At 48.5% G+C, this 22,730-nt stretch overlaps 1 protein-coding gene across 5 annotated transcripts in view; it reads right to left on the bottom strand.

Moving 5' to 3' along the window:
* LOC144770344 (uncharacterized) overlaps nt 1-22,730 on the bottom strand; it is a 502,241-nt gene that overhangs the window by 325,824 nt on the left and 153,687 nt on the right. For 4 of the 5 annotated variants that reach the window (XM_078654801.1, XM_078654799.1, XM_078654800.1 and 1 more), the window contains exon 5: nt 11,642-11,755. The exons of the other annotated variant lie outside the window; for it this stretch is intronic. In XM_078654801.1, the coding sequence (XP_078510927.1) occupies nt 11,642-11,755 (114 nt within the window). The remainder of the gene's footprint in view (nt 1-11,641; nt 11,756-22,730) is intronic. 5 annotated transcript variants of the gene reach the window in all.

Raw genomic sequence — 22,730 nt, 5'->3', positions numbered from 1 at the left:
TATACCCCTAGGAAGGTGTTTTATCTCCCTGATAGAGGAGGCCTGTGAGGAGGGCATCAACACATAGTCTAGTCTCGAAAGACTGCCGTGAGCCCCAGAGTGGAAAGTGTACTGCGACTGCCCTGGGTGGAGCAGGCGCCAACAATCAGTGAGCCCCAGAGTGTCCAGGAAGTCCCCGAGCCAAGATTGAGAGCGTGCATTTTCCCGGGGAGGGTAACGGTCACACATCCCCGACACTACAGAATTTAAATCCCCTCCCACTACAAGCTGACCCTCAGGGACCCCCAGGAGTACCCTACCCAGATCGGCAAAGGTAGTGGCCTGCAGACCAGGCGGGACGTAGACAGAGAGCAGGGTGATGACTTTCCCCTCCCAGCGTCCCACAATGGCGGCGTAGCGACCCCTATCATCAAGGATAATGTCGTCAATAGCGAGAGGGAGGGAGCTCCGTACCAGAATGCCCGCCCCCCTAGAGCCAGAAGTGAAACCGGAGTGGGCCAGGAGACGGTACCCACGCCTATTCATTGCGTGGCACGTATTGCCAATCAAGTGCGTCTCCTGAAGCAACACCACATCAGGGGATAAACGCCGCAACAGTTGCAATACCACTCCCCGTTTTATCCTGTCCCCCAACCCGTTGATGTTCCAACACAATAATTTAAGTCCCCTACCCCCATCCCAGAAACCAACCCCGATCCCACCCCACACCAGACGCAACACTATGTAGCAGGAGCACATCAACACTATGCCTTGAAGAAAATAAAGAAACACAAACTGCAACCCCCAACAAGACCCCGAACACCTCGCCCCCCACCCTGCACCCCTGCGTAAGACTCAAAAGCCACCCCAACTTGCAGTGTGCCTGTCGCCCCATCATACAACTAGTCTACGAAAAGAACCCCTGAGGAGGAAGACTCACCCACACCCCGCCCACACCCCGAAAAGACCAAACATTAGCAGGCAGTAGTTGCATAGCATCAAACCGCAGCTGAAAGTCAAAACGGTGGCCCGGGAGCTAGCGTAGCTCCTTATTCCTGCTCCACCGGGCCGCCCCCGCTCCTCCGGAATGTCCAAATTGTTCAGAATGTTCCTGCCCTGAGGGCAGCGTGTCAAGCCAGTCACTCGCAGCCCCAGGATGGTCGAAGAAGAATGTTCGATCTCTGTACACCACACGTAGTCGGGCCGGGAAGAGCATAGCGTACTTCATGTCTCTGTCTCTCAGCCTCCTCTTCACCCCTTGGAATCCGAGTCTTTGTTTCTGCACCTGCTGGGTGAAGTCTGGGTAGAAACTGACCGTAGAGTTTTCAAAAGCCACAGGACCAGACTGACGCGATGCTTGGAGGATCGCATCCCTGTCTCGAAAATGGAAGATCCGAGCAATGATGGGACGTGGAGTGGCTCCCTGCTTAGGCGGGCCTCCCGGTATCCTATGTGCACGTTCCACGGCAAAGAACTTACTGAGGCCTTTAAGCGCCAGGTGGTTCAGAATAAGGTCCTCCACCAGCAGGTCCACCGAGGAGGCTTCCGATTTCTCCGGGACACCGACCAGACGGATATTGTTCCGCCGTGCACGGCCTTCAAAGTCCTCCAAGCGCCGAGAGAAATAGTCATTGGAGGCTCGCAAGTTGCCGACTTCTGTCTGTAAATCGGAGACGTCAGTAACGAGGCTGGATGTCTTTAGGTCAAGAGATTTGACCTTCTCGTTGGTTTTCGCGAGATCAGCCCTGATCAGGGTAATATCGATGGCAACCGTGTCCAGCTTATGAGCCAAGGCCTCATACTGTTGACCCAATGTGGCCTTCATGCCAGCAATGGCGCCCATGACGTCTTTCAGCGACAAGTCCTCACTCATCGAGGAGTCCTCTCCGACATTAATCGGGGATTTGGTCGGTCCTCCCGGGGAGCCTTTGGCGAGGGTGTATCTGTCCATGACGTTAGACTGCACAGCACCCCCCCGGAGAGCCGGCTTGGTGTTGCGTTTTTCGCCCTCGGGTTTGGTGGCCATCTTGGATATCGTGCCCCGGAGGGTTGCCTGAGACCTGGTGAAAATGGCTACACTCGGTGCGCCCGCAACAGTCTAAAAGCAGAAAGTGGGCACTCCACACCATTTAGTGAGCCACACTAGGCAGGTCCACAAAAGTTGAGATATGGTAGGGTGGAGGGCAACCGAGGGAGGCCGATCCGGACAGAGTCAGAGAGGTCGCAGGGCGAGAAATGAAAGCGAAAGTAGACGACCGAGCCAAGGTGACTAAGGCGATCCGTTGTTGTTCGATTACTGTCCGGCTGGCAGAGAAGCAGAGCCCGGGGTGGCACCAGGGAGCAGGCCAACAAGATCCAGAAGTCCGTAACTTCGGTTCCCGGAGTCCAAATCGAAATCTGGAAACAGATAAATGATCAGCAGGGCTGTGCCACAAACGACCCGTCCTCTAAGTCAGGATAGGGTACAGGATAAACGGCGGAGGTGGCGAAGGTCCGGGAGCCCTGTGCTCACGCGACCATCTTGGTTGCGCGCGAAGCTCCTCCTCCGCTCCTAAAATATTTTATTCCCTTGCTATGATACCCACTCAATTTCCGGTAAAATTTTATAAAGATATTGATAAGCTGTTGTCTAAGTTTTTATGGTCTAACAAGCGTCCTCGAATTGCTTATAAAAAATTAAAAATACCCAAATGTAATGCTGGATTTGGCATTCCTGACTTTTTTCTTTACCATAAGGCATTCATATTGAAACAAAGTTCCTTGTGGTTTACTATTTCACCAGTGGTTAAACCTCCTATTTGGTTTGATATTGAAAAATCACTTATTGCTCCTTTTCCATTACCCTCCTTACTCACAATGTCTCATAAATCTACTGTTGTACACCATTCATCTATACTTAAGTCCTCCAGATTAATTTTCAATGATTTAGATGTTAATTTTGCTTCTCCTTTATTTCTACAATACATATATCATTATGGCATAGTGCAGACCTCCGCCCTCGATCCCTCTCGGCACAATCAGCGGCCGCCATCTTACCTGAGGACGAGGACAGCGCTCTAGTCTTCGGCCGATTTGGGGCCGATACACCATATAAGAGCGTCTGATCCCTCGTTCCTCATAAAGAATTAGGACTCCTGAGGCGGAAGCCGGGAGTTTAGGGACACGATTTTAAATATTTTAATATTGCTGATAACTAGCGATTGCATCATTTTAAAACTTCTGTATTTTGCACTTTGATTTTAATCTCCCTGTGATTTTGTACACTTTGACTTGTTATTCTGTCCCCCTTTTCGGCGCACTTCCTACCTGTGGGGCTTCATTGTAGGGACCACCGGAACCCGAGGGAGCCGATTTCGGGCCTCTGCAGACCTCCGCCCTCAATCCCTCTCGGCACAATCAGGTGCCGCCTTCTTACCTGAGGACGAGGACAGCGCTCTAGTCTTCGGCCGATTTGGGGCCCATACATCATATAAGAGCGTGTGATCCCTCGTTCCTCATAAAGAATTAGGACTCCTGAGGCGGAAGCCGGGAGTTTAGGGACACGATTTTAAATATTTTAATATTGCTGATAATTAGCGATTGCATCATTTTAAAACTTCTGTATTTTGCACTTTGATTTTAATCTCCCTGTGATTTTGTACACTTTGACTCGTTATTCTGTCCCCCTTTTCGCCGCACTTCCTACCTGTGGGGCTTCATTGTAGGGACCACCGGAACCTCAGGGAGCCGATTTCGGGACTCTGCAGACCTCCGCCCTCGATCCCCCTTGGCACAATCAGCGGCCGCCATCTTACCTGAGGACGAGGACAGCGCTCTAGTCTTCGGCCGATTTGGGCCCCTACACCATAAAATGAATCCCTCTTCCTGTCCGCGCAGCAGGCGGGCGCAGCGGGCGCGCCAGAGGCAAGCCCGTCTGGGCCCGTCCGGGCCTGTACCGGGTCCAGGGCCACCACCCCTGGCCCAGGGTTTATTAACAACCACAATACTCCCTTGTCCTATTCCTCTTTTCAGCTGCGGGAACTCAATATACCCATCATCAACTCGCGATGCCGACACCTGCTTCCCCCTAGCTGCCTTATGTCCGCCCCTCCCCCATGTCCAGGTTGTAATTTTACTCTCCCACATCCTATACCTTCTGTTCATAACATCTGCCCCACACCCAAGCGCTATTTTCGTTTGGCGCTTATTAACGCCCGCTCCCTCCCGAAACATAGCTTGGAAATTAGGGAATTTATTGTAGATCAGGAGCTTGACATTTTGTTCATAACTGAAACTTGGGGAGATGCTGCCTCCGGTCCGGATTTCTGTTCGGCCACACCGGATGGTTTTTCCGTGGTGAGACAGGACAGATCTACGGGGAGAGGAGGTGGCCTAGCCATCATTTATAAAGGGGTGTTTCAATCCAAGATCAAACCCATTTATCGACTTGACTGCGAAGCCTGTACCTTTTTTTTTACACTCAATCATAATCAAGTTTTTAGAGGAATTCTCTTATACCGCCCCCCTGGCTCGCATATCCGTTTTCTTTCAGCTCTTGATGAACTTATGGAATTCTCCCTGGCCCACTCTGACTACACCATCTTGGGGGATTTCAATTTTCATTTGGAAGCAGGAGAGGACAAAGATACCACTCAACTCACTACCGACCTACTTGCGGTAGGATTACAGCAGCTGGTGGCAGCCCCCACTCACCAAGCAGGCCATACGCTCGACGGCTTGTTTACCAACAACCCCAATATCTCACTGTCTACTGTTCTCCCCCTAGTATGGTCAGACCATTCCGCAGTTATTTTTTCCATTCAGGCTCATAATCCCAACCCTCTTCAATCGACACTTCGTACTCGCATTAGCACCAGAGCCTGGAAACACCTGGACTATCCTCTTCTGTCCAGTATTTTGGCCAGAAGATCTTCGGCTTCATCGGCAGTATTGTAGAAATTTAGAAAGGCGCAGGCGCAAGCATTACAGGCTTCTAGATAAGCAAACGTATATAGATGCGCTAGCGTTATACAAGAAATCTATCACTAAGCATAAAAGCGCTTTTTTCCTTGCCCAGATTGAGTCTTCCTAAGACTCGGCTAGAAAACTATTTCAAGTAGTTGACTCGCTCTCCAACCCTCCGACAGGGCCTACCATTGAGCCATCTCAAGACCTGTGCAATGCCGTAGCAACTTTCTTCCTCACCAAGGTTATGAATATCTATTCATCTTTTTCCTCCCTTATATGCTCGGACCGTCCTGACCCTCTTCCTTTGTCCCCCCCCCCTACACCTACCTTCTCTAACTTCCACATGGTCACGACAGACCAGATTGGCAACCTGATCCCCTCGATTAAATCTGGGTCTCCATTAGATCCCTGCCCCCCTTCGATACTGAGTGCGCTAACTGAGGTCTTCACTTCTCCGCTCACGGACTTATGTAACTCCATCTTCCAGACAGGTATTTACCCCAAAATTTGGAAAAATGCGGTTATCAAGCCACTACTAAAAAAAAACGTCTCTGGATCCCGCTGACTCAGCTAATTATAGACCCATTGCCTGCCTTCCTTTCCCGGCCAAAATATTTGAAGCAATCATGAATAAACAGCTCTCGGGGTTCATCGATTGTCACCAACTTCTAGATGATACCCAGTTCGGGTTTAGGAAGGGCCACGGTACAGAAACAGCTTTGATAAAGGCCTCGGACGAGATCAGGACTATAATGGACCAGGGGGGGGGCTGCGATCCTTATATTCCTAGATCTGTCCGCTGCCTTTCACACGGTCGATCATTCCATCCTGATCGACCGTGTCACATCCCTAGGGGTGACTCATCTTGCCAGGGACCATATTGCTTCATTTCTGGCTAACCGTACGCAGGCGGTGAAACTGGGCACTTTCTATTCGCCCACCGTCACCTTTCCATGCGGGGTGCCCCAGGGCTCCTCGCTAAGCCCTACATTATTTAATATTTACGTGGCTGATCTGGCGAGGGTCATTAAAGCTCACGGACTCCGCCTAACTACCTATGCAGATGACACCCAATTGGTGTTGGCGGTTCATAAGGATGGACCAGCCGTTGCTGCAAGATTTAAGGAGGGGATGCTGGCCATTAGCTCATGGATGTCAAGCAACTGCTTCAAATTAAATTCGGACAAGACCGAGGTGATGACCTTTGGCAACCTATCACCGCAATGGTCTTCCATCTGGTGGCCCAGTGAAATGGGTCCACCGCCCATTCCGGTTGCCAAGGTCAGAAACCTCGGTGTCGTGTTCGATGACAGGCTGTCGTTCAAGCACCATGTAAATGCAGTGGTCTCATCTTCCTTCTATACTCTGAGGAGGATTAAGAAGCTGTTGCCATACCTACCTCCAGCTGCAGGGAAAACCTTGATTACTACCCTCTTTTTCTCTAAAATGGATTATGGCAACACCCTCTTCCTCAGTACACAAGAACAGATCTTAACCAAATTACAATCGGTGCAAAATGCTGCAGCCAGAATCCTGCTCAACATCCCCAGTCGCCGCCCCACCTCTTCAGCCATACGTCATTTGCATTGGATAAGAGTTAAGAGTCGGATAAAATTTAAGGCACTGTGTATCGCCTACAAGGCAATCCATGACTTAGGACCTTAAGGATGCTTTTCAGATCTACACCCCCCAAAGATCTCTTCGCTCAGCTTGCACCCACTGCCTCTCGGTCCCACGCACCAGAACTACTAGCTGGGGAGACAGACGTTTTTTGGTAGCCACCCCCAGGCTTTGGAATTCTCTCCCTTTGTTCATCAAAACCAGTCCCACCCTTATGATCTTTCGTAAACTCCTGAAGACCTAGTTATTTAATCAATGATTTATCTGGCAGCTCCCCGTCCCAGGAAGTCCGACATGCGCCGAGACACCCTCGGGTATTTGTGCGCAATAAAAATTCCAAAAACATAAACATAAACATAAACATTATCAAACTAAATAGAAATGTGACTTTTTGGCACTCATGGATTAAGGCGGGCATATTTTATCTTAAAGATGTATTTTATGACAATGCTTTTATTCCTTTTCATGAGTTACAATCACAATTCCAATTGCCTAAGAATGATTTAGTTAAGTATCAATCTTTATGTAATTCTATTTTTGATTCTTTCCCGAATGGTGTTGCCTCTGTTGTTTCACATGATTTGTTAATTTATCTTGCAGCTGTTTCTTCATCTTCTCATGTTGTTTCTATTTTGTATAGACAATTTTCTATTTCATTAGGTGCCAATATTGATGTTATTTCTACATTTTGGAATATTGAACTCTCTATCCACTTATCTACTGACTCTTGGAAATCTATTTGGCTTAATAGTATTTCTGGGTGGTTACCAGTGTCGCTATATCAGACAAACGCATATATTTTGTTTAATTCACTCTGGTCGCCAGTTCGTCTTCATCGTGCTAAATTAATTCCTTCGGATGTTAGTTGGCATTGTAATTCACAGCCTGGGTCCTTACGTCATATGTTATTTGAATGCCCAATTATTTCTAAATTTTGGTCAGATGTTTGGGAGGTTTTGTTAAAAATGTTACCTATTTGCGATGTTTTATCATATCACTTATTAATTTGTAAATCAGTCATGCTTAGTCATTAACTTTCAGACTGTAATGCAAAATTGTTTAATTTTATAATTTCAGCTGCTTTAAAATCAATTACTTTTTGTTGGAAAGATGCTTCTTCTCTCTCTGTTCATGCTTGGTGGTCATGGATTATCTTCACAAGAAGAGGTGCTCAATTATCTTTACATGGAGTCAATCATAACCTTGACTCTATTCTATCCTTTTGGTCTCCTATTGATTCATATATGTTGTGTTACAACAATAGTGAGAATTTATGTATTTAGATTTACGGTATTAAGATGTTAGCAGCAACTCAGCATTACCTGTGTGTTGATATCTTGTACTCCCTTTTCCCTTTTCCTCCTTCCCCATATCATCATTTTCTTTTTCCTTTGATTGATTTCTTACTTAGAATAATTTCATGACCTATTCTGTTCTTTTCATTGTATGCTTTAATCACTCAATTGGGTCTTATTGATATGTATTGACTTTCCGTATTGTCTTTTATGTCTTCATTTTGAAATCTCAATAAAATTATTCTGAACACAAAAAAAAAAGCATAGGACTTAACGCAGAGCCCTACGGCCCTCCCTGTTTGATAGGATGGAATCTAGAGGTGAAACGGGGGGCCTACAACTGGAAGGACCTATCCGAAAGAAAGGAGATAAACCAGTCCAGGGCGAGGCCCATTATGCCTGCCTCCTTTAACCTACGTATCAAAATCTGGTGAGAGACCGTATCAAATGCGGCACTAAGATCCAATAGGATCAGTGCCGAAGTGCGTCTCTCATCAAGTGCTGCTCTCAGATGTTCGGTCGTAGCTAGGAGGGCAGACTTCGTGCTCAGACCTAGGCGAAACCCACACTGGGAGGAGTCCAGTATGTTATTATCCTCCAGGTGGCCTGACAAGAAGGAATTAATATAGGCTTCGGAGATCTTAGAAGCCCAGGGATGCAAAAGTTCTCCGGTTTATGGATCGAGGGTGGGCTTCTTTAATAGTGGCACTACCCTGGTCTGCTTTCATAGCCTGGGAACCTTGGCCATTGTCAGAGACATGTTGATAACCTTGCCCAGAGGTGTAAGTAGCACAGGAAGCAGTCTCATCAGATGGCCCGGCTTCATAGGGTCAGCTGGGGAGCCAGATTTAACCTTTCCGCCAAGTACACAAAGTACATCTTCGGAAATTGGCGGGAAGGTGGCCAATGTGTGGGCGGCAGGGGGAGCATCCGCAGGACTGGAGCCCATGGTAATTAAGCCATCTAAGTAAGAAGACAATTTGATTAAGTTGGGATTTTACAAAAGATGTCTTTGTTCCGAAATCTGCGACATTGTCTTAATGTGAACTGAAGTGGAGGCAGGAGAAATGTAAAATAAAGATATCTTGGCTTTAAAAATTGACATTCGTCTGTCTGAATCATAGGTGATTGATGGCAATGAATTAAGAGGTGGAGTCACCAGGGCTGTACATAAAGTACCAGAATTAATTTGCTCCCTTGTGTCCTTGTACTTCACAATTTTGGCGAAAGCTATTTGCAACCCTGCTGCAATTATACAAACTGTAGTGTTGGCCCAGTAATTTAAATACAGGCAGGATAGGATAGTGTAATACTCTTAATTGCAGGGCCCAGCCCCCTTATGCAGTTACTTTGTTATAACAAGGTGACATAATTCTAGACTGAACCATTAGTCCACAAGCGTAGGGCAAATCATCCCACCCAATACACCAAAGCACCAAATATTTGTGCAAGTGCAAATACTACATTCCTCCCCAACATGCATCAGAGTTCAAACAAAACCATGACAAACACAAGAAAAGCAACTAGTGATTTGCAACAATCATCCTCAGGTTGTCACTGTACAAAGTCACAATATCGCTCTGATGACGTGGGATCCAACCTCAAATGATATTGAGGAGGAGTCCTTGATGGGTATCAGTTTGTCGGTCCACTGGTGCTTCATATATTCTGAGGACACACAGGGAGGTATAACTGGATACCTTGTGCTTGGCAGGGACTGTGCTTGCCCCCCATTCTGGCTTTGCATCAATACTTTGGAAACCTATCGACCCTCTGTTCATGTGACTCCATCAAACATGGATTTCATAAAAGACTCTTTAATAATTTCAGGTCTTAGCACCCCTCCCTCCATGAATCGCTTGTGGGATTCACTGTAATCGTGCACTCTTTCACAAGTCCATGCTTCTCTTCTCTGAATCCTCACCCCCCTCCTCTGAGACTTGTGTAAAAAGTGATAAAATAATTATTTGTTTTGTGGCGTTATGTGCTATGGTGGCACGCACCATGATGTCACTTGCAAACTACCTAACTTTGTTATTCCCCCCCCCCTTCTTTTTTTTTTATTAAGAATCGTGCCCTGGAGGAGTGGGTGGTGGTAAGTGGGACGAGAGGGGGTCAGTCAGTATAATTACGTTTGCAAGTTGTTGTTTACTGCGCAGTTTTAACCCCTTCACCGCTGGCTGGATTCCCCCGCTGTGCTGGGGACGGGAGGCGCGCACAGCACCCCCATGCTCATGACGAGGTCAGCTCGTCATAAGCCACGGCGCTCCGGTGCTCATAACGAGCTGAGCTCGTCATGACCGCGCCAATTCCAATGGAACGTTTAGCACAGCAGGGGAATCAGCCCAGCATGCGAGCGTTCCGAGTAACGGGTGCGGTCATGACGAGCTCAGCTCGTCATAAGCACCGGAGCGCCATAGCTCATGACGAGCTGACCTCGTCATGAGCGCTGAAGAGGTTAAGTGCATGAGCAGCCTGGAGAGAATTGAATTACAGCAAACCATGGTGTAGGCTTGTAAGCAGGGTCGGTGGATGTAGAGTGGAAGGGTTGATGCCATTGGTCAGGGTAGGGGTGCCTGCACCCTGTTCTGGGGCGAGAGTAGACAGGAAGCAGGAAGCAACATTGGGCACCAACGCATCACCTCCCTTCTTATTTCAGGGACCCAGCTGGGGTGCATTTAGGCCTGCAAGAGTGTCTTAAAGTAGAGAGTTATGATTGGCCGTGGGATCTTTATTTCCCTTGGGCCATATCCCTCCTGCGGAAGTCAGAGTCCTGCAGGTTCTCTGATTGGCTGCCAGCAACATGCAAAAAATGTTGCTGCCAGCCATTACAGGACTTGTTGACTTAGCATAGCAAACAAATACTCTCAACACTTTAAAAATGCCTATTTGAAAGTGGAATACCGTGCTAAAACAGTTTCCATTGATTTAAGACTGAAAAGGAATGATTACGAGTAAACTAAAGTGCCGCAATAATGCCGCTAAATTTCAATTTATTTGCTGCAAAATTTCAATTTTTGTACCGCTAAATTTGCAAATCTATCCTGCAATATCCTGGGGGGTCTGATTGGGACTCTCCATGCCAAAGCCAGGCAGCCACAGCCAAAGCAGCCCAGGGTGGGGGCACCCCAGATGTGCTGGCAGAAGGATTACGGGGCCGAGGAGTACCAGCCAATGCCGCGCTACTCCTCTCACTCCGCCCCACACAAGTGCAACAAGACGCCGGCCTTCGAGCCGCTCTCAGCCTTGCATCAGCACAACAGGCCACTACATGCGCCGGTCGAGCACACTCACATGGGTATCTCTCAACTGCTGTGGTGCATGCCCTAGGTGCACAACAGTTCCCCCGACCTGGGGGGGGGCACTTTTGCTGGCAGAGAGTGTTCTGGCAGCTGCTTCTCAGTGGCCCACAGAGCTATCGGAGGAAGGCCCCAGGTCCACCATGAGTTGCACCCACCAGCACCAACAGTGGTTCCTCTTCAGTCTGTCGAGGCACAATTCAGGGCGCGATGGCAGGACAAAGGTAGATGCCCTAGAAAAATAGAATTATTGATGACCTTTGCTACAGGATCATGCAGAATAATGTGGGATCAGCAGGGAGCCTCCTAGGAGCGCATCCTGTCGGCCATCTTGTGTGATCACACCCCAAGTTTCATTTACTTTATTTCAGTAAAATGCCCCAAGTTATTATCTTGAAAATTTGTAAACCAATCATTATCATTCAGTTATGTTTTTTCTGCTCTGTAACTAAGGATTCGATCCCACCTGACTAAAGTGTGAATAATCAGCAGTATACTCACGCGTGGCCGGATTAAGTGCAGACTCTTTATTTTTTAAGGGAAGAGGATTGTACAGCACAGGTTCCTCCTCTTTTTTAATCCGCAGGAGGATGTCAGGACAAGGAACAGAAGAGCCTGCAGAACCAACAAACATCTTATGCTAAATAAGGGACACATATTACGGATGAAAAACAAATAATTAACCTAGCTGCAATGAGAAACAGGCGATAACTGTTAGCTAATTACAAGAAGAAAAGAAAGGTTATTTACCTGTATCCCAGGTCTTTTTTTTTCAGGGGAATCCTCATCCAAGTCATAAGCACTGAATTGCCTCACCCACTGTGGGATCCTAGAGTACTTAAAAAATATATATATATATATATATATATATAAATATATATATATATATATATATATATATATATATATATATAGTAGCTCCAAAACACCAAGTACGTGAGTCACTCTGAGGGCGGGTGCTAGATAACGCGATGGTGCTCGCGTAATACATGAAGGCTCCAGTTTTCCAAAGATACCCAGCCGGGTTTACAGGAAAAGACCAGCACTCTCAAAGGCAGCAACAGATATTTTAGCAGAACAGTTTATTCAAAAAAGCAGACGCGTTTCGGGAGTAAAATCCCTTAGTCAGTGTTAACATCAGAGCGCCATAAATGTTCATGAATCATATTGACACAAACAATGGACTAAAGCATGTAAGCATATATTACGCGCCATCTTAGAACGCATAAATTCTATACATTTTGTCAACGTGTGATACTGAAAATCTTTTCCCATATTTCAGGTCACATTTAAAACATCCGCACTTTTTTTAATAAACCGTTCTGCTAAAATATCTGTTGCTGCCTTTGAGAGTGCTGGTCTTTTCCTGTAAACCCGGCTGGGTATCTTTGGAAAACTGGTGTGTATATATATGTGTGTGTATATATATATATATATATATATATATATATATATATATATATATATATATATATTCCCCGGACGAAACGCGTCATGTTGCCGTTCCCATCGATGGAATAAAGCACCTTATTTTTGTCTACGAAAGTCCTTGTTGTGATCTGTACCTGTTGCTTGTGTTGGAGCCTTCGCTTGGTTGCTTACACTACAGGATTGTGGAATCCATATATATATTACCTACTGGCGGTCGCCAGTAGGTATATATAGTTAGGATTTTTTCTCTATGGGATTTTTGAAAATTCTAGGTCTAATAACTTTGGCGTTTGTGGACGGAATTGGCTGAAATTTTCAGGAAAATTGAACATTTTGTTTCTGAGCAGCCCCTGAAAATTGGGGGGGGGGGTTTCGTCAAGGGGGGGCCGAGAAAAAAGGGGGGTCCCAAAACGCGTTTTTCCAATGTTCATTTCCATAGGGCGGTTGGCCTCACTTTTAGCTCGAACGGCTGAATGGATTTACACGAAACTTGGCAAAATTGTAGGGACTGGTAGCCCGATGTGCCTTTGCTAGGTCTCAATATATGTGCTCCAGTGGATTTTGATAAATTAACGTTCAAAAAAAATATATATCTGTAACAGCGCTCCGGGTAGCGCTCCGGTTCGCGTACTTGACGCGTAACGGAACTTCGCGAAGGGAAGCTGATTGGCTCTCCGGTGTCTGTCAACATTCTAAACAGTCCGGAGCGGCCGCCATCTTGTCTCTCGGTAGGATCGAGAGACAAGAGGAGGCCAAAACAAAGGGGGAAATGACCATAAGGGGGCATAGTAGATCCTCCCTGACCCCCTAGGTTTGATGTGGAGGCTTTAAAATGGCCCCGCGGGGCAAAAAAAAAACAAAAACGTTTTTTTGCGTGGGGAGTGCCCGGTACGCTTTTGTGCAATGGGCGGTGGTAATCTAAATGATGAGGGGGGGGGCGGGTGGGGGGGGGGGGGCAGCCTTCAAAGCACATCAGCGTGCTTAAACACGAAAATGTTTTTATCTACCACGTACATGACTTATCTCTCTGAGATGCATTCCCTTGTGTTTCGGCAATGGTAGTCTGTTCATTACATAGATCGTCTGAGGGCGGTAGTACAGACCGCGCGTAGGAAAGGGTATAGGGTTGTCCGTATTCCTAGTCAGTACCCTTCCCCGCCCGCCATGTGCACAAAGACCGCATACATCCCCCATAACGTCAAGGCTAAGTAACTAGAACGTCATAAGGAGTTGCAAGTCGCTCCCATACTGGCGCCATTTTGGTCGAGGCCAGGCAGGTCCAGAGTATAGTTCAATGTCTCCAATAAGTAGCGGCAGGAGCAGAATCCCTTTCGGCAGTTCTGGCATCGTCATTACGAGCACTAGAAAACAAGACATTCTGGGCACTACCACCCTTGACGCAGCCCTTTATTCTACAAGATGGTGTTTTCAAAAGCCAGGGGTATAGGAGTATGTAACAAGCGAGCCATTTAATTGAAAAAATTAAACGTGACAAACGGTTGCAGAATCAGTGAAGGTTGATTTTTTAATTGAAAGTATAACAGGATCAGTTACAATAAAATCGTCCATACGTACACCATGGGCGAGTTTCATGGGTAACATTACTTCAAAGCTTTATTAATACAATAATCAATAATGAAAAATCGACATCAATAGGGTTGTCCGTATTCCCAGTCAGTACCCTTCCCCGCCTGCCATGTGCACAAAGACCGCATACATCCCCCATAACGTCAAGGCTAAGTAACTAGAACGTCATAAGGAGTTGCAATTAGCTCCCATACTGGCGCCATTTTGGTCGAGGCCAGGCAGGTCCAGAGTATAGTTCAATGTCTCCAATAAGTAGCAGCAGGACCAGAATCCCTTTCGGCAGTTCTGGCTTCGTCATTACGAGCACTAGAAAACAAGACATTCTGGACAATACCACCCTTGACGCAGCCCTTTATTCTACACGATGGTGTCTTTCAAAAGCCAGGGGTATAGGAGTATGTAACAAGCGAGCCATTTAATTGAAAAAACTAAACGTGACAAACGGTTGCAGGATCAGTGAAGGTTGATTTTATAATTGAAAGTATAACAGGATCAGTTACAATAAAATCGTCCATACGCACACCATGGGCGAGTATCATGGGTAACATTATTTCGAAGCTTTATTAATACAATAATCAATAATGAAAAATCGACATCAATAGGGTTGTCCGTATTCCTAGTCAGTACCCTTCCCCGCCCGCCATGTGCACAAAGACCGCATACATCCCCCATAACGTCAAGGCTAAGTAACTAGAACGTCATAAGGAGTTGCAAGTCGCTCCCATACTGGCGCCATTTTGGTAGAGGCCAGGCAGGTCCAGAGTATAGTTCAATATCTCCAATAAGTAGCGGCAGGAGCAGAATCCCTTTCGGCAGTTCTGGCTTCGTCATTACGAGCACTAGAAAACAAGACATTCTGGGCAATACCACCCTTGACGCAGCCCTTTATGCTACAAGATGGTGTCTTCCATTCAGAAAATATTGTTGGCAGCATTTTGAAAGGATAGATAAACGGCCGTTCTCCTAGTGAGTCTCACATTGTTACATTTATGAAGAATGTTGAAGAGTAGTATGTTGAAAATCTGAAGCCATCGTTCTACAAACTCTCAACCAGCCTTGGATGGAAAAATCCTGAAGAATGTACAAACTGAAAACCAGTTTTTGTCTGCATAGCATCAGCAGCAACACTTGAGTCAGCTTTGTGTGAAGCCGCCATCTTGATCGAATCAATACCGTCCCCCTGCACACATTCAGGGACCAGGCCGCATTGCGAGGGCACCGCAAGACGTGTCTTCAGGTCAAACGGATTGTGGGACAAGGTCCAGAATGAAGAGTCACCAAAAGGCAAAAAGTTCCGCCAGACCCCGGGAGCCGGCCGCCTATGTCGGGGGCGATCTCAGGCCACACCAGGGCAACAAGACTTGGGGAGGGGGCAGGAGCCAAGCGCTCCCTCCCAGTCCGCGCCACCACACCGCCCCTCGGGGGCCTCCGTCAAGCGGTTCAGGGAGGCACCGCAGGCAGCGGTTCTTCAGATCAGTGGCTCTCACCGGCAAGGCTCCCCTCCGTCAGCAGCGATCGTTGGCGCTGTGGTTGCGGCCGGAGGCCCCGCCTTGTCAACGCCCCGGCCTCTCCATGTCGTAGGCCACAAGAGTGGGCGCAACTCAGGTGGATGGCGGGTGAGACGCTGTAGCCGCAAGAGTAGGCGAAACTCAATCGGCCGAGTGAGGCACTGTGCCGCAAGAGCGGGCGGAACTCAGCTGGCCGAGCGAGACTTGGGGAGGGGGCAGGAGCCAAGCGCCCCCTCCCAGTCCGCGCCACCACACCGCCCCTCGGGGGCCTCCGTCAAGCGGTTCAGGGAGGCACCGCAGGCAGCGGTTCTTCAGATCAGTGGCTCTCACCGGCAAGGCTCCCCTCCGTCAGCAGCGGTCGTTGGCGCTGTGGTTGCGGCCGGAGGCCCCGCCTAGTCAACGCCCCGGCCTCTCCATGTCGTAGGCCGCAAGAGTGGGCGCAACTCAGCTGGCCGAGCCAGACTTGGGGAGGGGGCAGGAGCCAAACGCCCCCTCCCAGTCCGCGCCACCACACCGCCCCTCGGGGGCCTCCGTCAAGTGGTTCTGGGAGGCACCGCAGGCAGCGGTTCTTCAGATCACAACAGAGTCTCATGCTCGATCAATTGAGCTGGCCGAATCAGGCAACAAGAAGGTGGGGGGGCACCTCTTGCTCAACTACCACTTGAGGAGGTGGTACTCTCTTCCTAGGAGGTGGTGGTGGTGGTGGTGGGGATGCACCAGCTGAAGCTACAACGCTAGCCATTGCTAAGTGATGAAAAAAGGTCTTCCTCTCACAAAGATGAAAGTCAGAGTGAGGAAACAAGGAGGGGTTTTCATCATTTGGGACAAAAAATAGTTCTAAACCAATGAAAAGTGTTATTTTTAGGTCACATGACCTAGCCTTACATCATTAGGAACCCAAAAGTGAAATGAACCAATGAAAAGTTTTATTAACAAGTCACATGACCTGTTATGCTTACGTTACGCGCTCCGCGCCGCGCCCCGGATCGCTTCCGGGAAGCTGCGCTTCGCGCCTCGCGCATCGGAGCACTTCCGGGTGCGCTAACGCGGCTCGTCATATGACGCATTACGCGACATGTCGCGGTTACGCGACGCGTCACGATGTTGTTTTCTAACGCGGCAGTTGCGCAAACAGAACGTTTATCGGCCGGGCATATGGAATACATACACATTCATTGGGAAAGGTGCCTTCATGCGCGCTATGCTGGTGGCTACTTAAGCGTGCAGCGCTTACTACAATTTTAAAATACCGCTTTTTCTATTTTTGTTTGCATTATTTCGTTTTCCCCTGATTTTAATAATATAACTGGTGTGCCCACATACCTGCACTATAATCTGTGCCCTCACCGCGTTTAGCGCGGAGTTTGGTGTTCTTTGTGCTGCCTTCTCGTGGCGCTTGGCCGCCATCTTGGGGGTGGTCTTTGCCTGACCGCGCCATTTGCCTGAGCGCTCTAGCGCTTTCCAGGAGTCCAGGCGAGCTGGTACTTAAGGCGAGCACTTCTGTTGCTCGGCCTTGGGAAAGGTGCCTTCATGCGCGCTATGCTGGTGGCTACTTAAGCGTGCAGCGCTTACTACAATTTTAAAATACCGCTTTTTCTATTTTTGTTTGCATTATTTCGTTTTCCCCTGATTTTAATAATATAACTGGTGTGCCCACATACCTGCACTATAATCTGTGCCCTCACCGCGTTTAGCGCGGAGTTTGGTGTTCTTTGTGCTGCCTTCTCGTGGCGCTTGGCCGCCATCTTGGGGGTGGTCTTTGCCTGACCGCGCCATTTGCCTGAGCGCTCTAGCGCTTTCCAGGAGTCCAGGTGAGCTGGTACTTAAGGCGAGCACTTCTGTTGCTCGGCCTTGGGAAAGGTGCCTTCATGCGCGCTATGCTGGTGGCTACTTAAGCGTGCAGCGCTTACTACAATTTTAAAATACCTCTTTTTCTATTTTTGTTTGCATTATTTCGTTTTCCCCTGATTTTAATAATATAACTGGTGTGCCCACATACCTGCACTATAATCTGTGCCCTCACCGCGTTTAGCGCGGAGTTTGGTGTTCTTTGTGCTGCCTTCTCGTGGCGCTTGGCCGCCATCTTGGGGGTGGACTTTGCCTGACTGCGCCATTTGCCTGAGCGCTCTAGCGCTTTCCAGGAGTCCAGGTGAGCTGGTACTTAAGGCGAGCACTCCTGTTGCTCGGCCTTGGGAAAGGTGCCTTCATGCGCGCTATGCTGGTGGCTACTTAAGCGTGCAGCGCTTACTACAATTTTAAAATACCGCTTTTTCTATTTTTGTTTGCATTATTTCGTTTTCCCCTGATTTTAATAATATAACTGGTGTGCCCACATACCTGCACTATAATCTGTGCCCTCACCGCGTTTAGCGCGGAGTTTGGTGTTCTTTGTGCTGCCTTCTCGTGGCGCTTGGCCGCCATCTTGGGGGTGGTCTTTGCCTGACCGCGCCATTTGCCTGAGCGCTCTAGCGCTTTCCAGGAGTCCAGGTGAGCTGGTACTTAAGGCGAGCACTTCTGTTGCTCGGCCTTGGGAAAGGTGCCTTCATGCTCGCTATGCTGGTGGCTACTTAAGCGTGCAGCGCTTACTACAATTTTAAAATACCGCTTTTTCTATTTTTGTTTGCATTATTTCGTTTTCCCCTGATTTTAATAATATAACTGGTGTGCCCACATACCTGCACTATAATCTGTGCCCTCACCGCGTTTAGCGCGGAGTTTGGTGTTCTTTGTGCTGCCTTCTCGTGGCGCTTGGCCGCCATCTTGGGGGTGGTCTTTGCCTGACCGTGCCATTTGCCTGAGCGCTCTAGCGCTTTCCAGGAGTCCAGGTGAGCTGGTACTTAAAGCTCACACTGCTCGCGCAGCGGTAACGCCTGACTCGCGCCTGAGTCAAGCCAGAGTCTGCCCGTCTGCGCCCGTCCGAGCTAAGGACGCGCGGGGCGTCGCGGGTCTCTCCTGGCATTACCCTCTGAGTGGTAGGATGATCGTATATTCCAGTGGTTCGCTCCGGGCAATTGGGGATTCTCTCCCCCTGTGCTCTTTTGCACCGTATCACCCGTTGTGTGGCCCTTATCAGTGTGCCTGTAAGAGGTGGTCGCTGGACTTGCCAGTAGGTATTCGTGACTCTGACACCCCCTCTGCTCCTAGAGTACACTTTGGCGTGCCCCCGGTAACTAGAGGTTTGGTGCATGGTCTACGAATCCTAAATCTCAATACCAGGTCTCTGGTAAAACACCACCTGTCCATTGCAGACCTAATCACGGATGAGCGACCAGACCTGTTTGTCATTACCGAAACTTGGCTTCAGGACACTGACGATGCCATAATTAATCTAGCCTGTCCTTCCGGTTATTCTTTTTTTTACATGTAATCGCCGGTCTAGAGGTGGAGGCGTCGCCTTAGTTATCAAATCCACTTTTGCGTGCACCTGGACAGCTTTGCAGATTGCTGGATGCGAAAGCGCGCTGTTTAAGATCACCATCAATCCCCAGTTCTCGCTGTTGGGGATGGTCGTTTATCGCCCCCCAGGCAGCGATGTTGCTTTTAGGGGCGCCTTTCCGGAGGCGGTGAGCACGCTGGCTAGTGGTTGCGCTAACTTTTCTATCCTAGGTGACCTTAACCTCCACTTCGACAGGCTAGAGTCTATGGCCGTCAGTGGTTTTCTGGCCGATTTAGAGGTCCTGCAGTTGACCCAACTGGTCTCCCAACCTACTCATCTGGCTGGCCACACTTTGGATCCGTTTTTCACCAACTTAACGGATGTCCAAATCGTGGCTGTTTCTCCCGTGGCATGGACTGACCACTTTCTGGTGTCCGTCTGGCTACCCCTTCCTGTAGCCCCCAAGTGGATTCCTCGGCGCCACTGGAACAAGCTTAGGCTAGAGGACCTTCATTACATCATGGCTGATGAGCCATTAGGCCCCCTGCTTAACGCTACCTCGGGCTATGACCTGTTTTGTAACTGGATTACTAAGGCGCTTGACGCCCTGGTACCTATCATCTCCAGCAAATCCAGTCCCCGGCAGGCGAGCCCTTGGTATAACAGCGCTCTCCGCGCTTTGAAGGCCTCCTGTAGACGGGCAGAGAGGGAGTGGCGCAAGACGTATGACGCCGTTAAAAAAACTGCGGACTCGGCTTCTGTCAAGCTCTACCACCGAGCCATATGCAGAACTCGGGCGGCGTTCTATGCGGCAGAATTTCGTAGCAGCCTCAATCCATCTAAGACCATCTTTAAAACTATTAAAGATCTGATGGCTAAGAGAGCTGCCCCGCAAGTGGATAGTTCCATCTCCCACTGTGAAACCTTAGCCGCTTTTTTCTTGGACAAAGTTAAAAACATCTACCAGTCGTTTCCAAGTATGACGCTGCCCGTGATCCCCTTGAGGGGCTCCAGTAGTTGTCCGTCGCTGCACTCTCTCCCCACTCTTTCTGGTGATGAGTTTGCCAAGTGGGCACAGCAAGTCAAATCTGGCTCGCCTGCAGACCCGCTAAGATCTGCCCTTTTCAGGGATCCTGCTTTCCAGGGGCGCACGATAGTGTGCTCATTGATTAATCTCTCCCTGACCTCAGGCCTCGTTCCTGCCAAGTGGAAGCAAGCGGTGGTTTCCCCGATCCTAAAAAAACATCTTTGGATCCTTTAAAACCAGAAAACTACCGCCCTATCTCTTTGCTTCCCTGGCCGGCCAAAGTCATGGAGGCCCATGTCAATCTGGCCCTCGCGGAGCATATGACCCGGGCCAATGTCCTCGATCCCATGCAGAATGGGTTCCCTGCTGGCCACAGCACGGAGACGGCCCTTCTAGCAATGGTTGAACATCTGCGGATTGTGTTGGATGCAGGTCAAACGGCAGCTCTTATTCTATTAGACCTTAGCGCTGCCTTTGACACCGTGTCCCATCGCATCCTTCTACACCGCTTAGAGGACATTGGCATCTGTGGCTCTGCTCTGCAATGGTTCCGCTCCTTCCTCAGTGATCGCTCCTTCTGCGTTGCCACCCCTCCTTTTCAGTCCAAGTACCATCCTTTGGACCTGGGGGTTCCCCAGGGCTCCTCGCTGAGTCCCACGCTTTTCAATCTGTACGTGCAGCCGCTGGCTGAGGTAGCCAGGCGGTGGGGCCTAACCATGGTCTCTTATGCCGACGACACTCAGCTAGCGGTTACGATCAGCGGGGATGCCGAGCAGGATGCCCCCAGGTTCCGAAACGGGCTGAGAGAGGTGGCCAGCTGGATGACTAACAACTGTCTCCAGCTGAACGCGAAAAAAACGGAGGTGATGATAGTTGGAAGAGATGCGGACCGCTGGGGGGACAGCTGGTGGCCGCCTGAGCTGGGGCCCGCCCCTATACCAGTCTTGGAACTCAGGAATTTGGGAGTGTGGCTTGACCACACACTAAGCTTTACGACCCACACCAAGAGAGTGGCGGCAGGCTGCTTTGGTGTACTACGCGGGTTAAGACCGGTGCTCAAATTTTTTGATGCCCCGACAAGACAGCTGGTCATCCAAGCGATGATTATCTCCCGGTTGGACTACGCTAGTTCTCTCCTTCTTGGAGCAAACCAAGCTGAGATTCTTCGTTTACAACGGGTACAGAATGCAGCGGCGAGGGCGGTGGACGGTTTGCCTCGGACCTGTCCTACCTCTAATACTCTTCGGTCCTTGCACTGGCTACCAATCAAAAGTAGAATCCATTTTAAGGCTCTTAGCCTGGCTTTTAAAATTCTAAAAAAGTCGGCACCAGAGATACTTAACAATCTGGTATCTCCCTATGTTCCAACTCGCCCACTCAGATCTCTTGGTCAATCCTTCGTGGTTGCGGACGCTCCTTTCGAGTGAGAGCCGCGACTCTCTGGAACGCTCTTCCCTTAGAAATCCGCCTCTTAGATGATTTACTAACATTTCGTAGGGCTCTGAAAACCTTCTTGTTTTAAAAATTCCTGTTTTCTTCTTTTGCTTCTGGTTTTAGTGTTGTGTTATGTCCACCTTTCCCTGCGCCAGGACGCTCCTTCGCTGGAGCATCTGTGCGCATTAAAAATGACAATAACATAACATAACATTCATACCATACAATCAGGGCATGTACGCACAGTCACACCATACAATTTTTCATGTTCACAGTGATGGTCTGCACTCCATGCAATATCTCACAGCGCTTGTCTATGTCTTTCCCTACATGGAGCACGGTGCGGTCCATGTGCACTCCATTCTTCAGTCGGAACTCCGATGTAACCTACAGAGGAGAAAAGAAAGGGGGGTGGATACAGCATTCAGAGGATGTCAGCGCGCGCAAACACGAAAAAGCTTCTACTTACCATGTATCAGACTAGCTGCAGGAACGTGTGATACAACAGATCTTGGCTATCCCTTTCGCATTATTTTTCTGTGTAACATATCCTCCCCTTCTTATGATGCCAAAAAAGGTTTCATTTTGTTTGTCTCTAAATTCGAGTTCCCTCTTCGTGTATTTGTTTCTCAATTAGTCTTATTTTATGGGAGAAAATACCACACCTTACATTCGGCAGATACCTTAAGCTACGGTCGACCATTTTCTAACAATTCTGGAAAAAGGGCAGGTGTGATGGATACAAATTTCAATCAATCCAAAATTCAGGCAAAGGGTCTGCATTATCTGTCTTCTATTGTTTGGGAATAACAGCCATTATTCTAAAATCCTACCAACCTAGACGATTGTTATGACGCTGATTCCATACTTCCTTCGAAAACTTTTTTTTTTGCAAAAATGTCAGTATACAAATACGGGCCTACAACCACGTGAGCCGGCCACGGAGCAAACTGGAATCGTATATGATGAGGGGACCTTTACACTGTAGAAAAACGTAACGGGCGGGCCATTAGGTTGCAGGAATTAAGGTGTCTAACAGTTGCGGAATCGGTGGACGTTAATTTTATAATGAAAGTACGACAGGACCAGTTACAATGAAATTATCTAGATATACATTTGCGGGCAAGTACCATGAGTAACGTTAATTCGAACTTTCAATAGTACAGTAATGAATAATACATCAGAACTTAATATCAATAGGGATGTGCAAATGTTCAATCGGTACCC

The sequence above is a fragment of the Lissotriton helveticus genome, chromosome 7, assembly GCF_964261635.1.
Source record: "Lissotriton helveticus chromosome 7, aLisHel1.1, whole genome shotgun sequence".
In the NCBI taxonomy this organism is placed as follows: domain Eukaryota; kingdom Metazoa; phylum Chordata; class Amphibia; order Caudata; family Salamandridae; genus Lissotriton; species Lissotriton helveticus.
The sequence above is the reverse complement of the archived record's forward strand: the minus strand, read 5'-3'. Positions and strand labels throughout refer to the sequence as shown.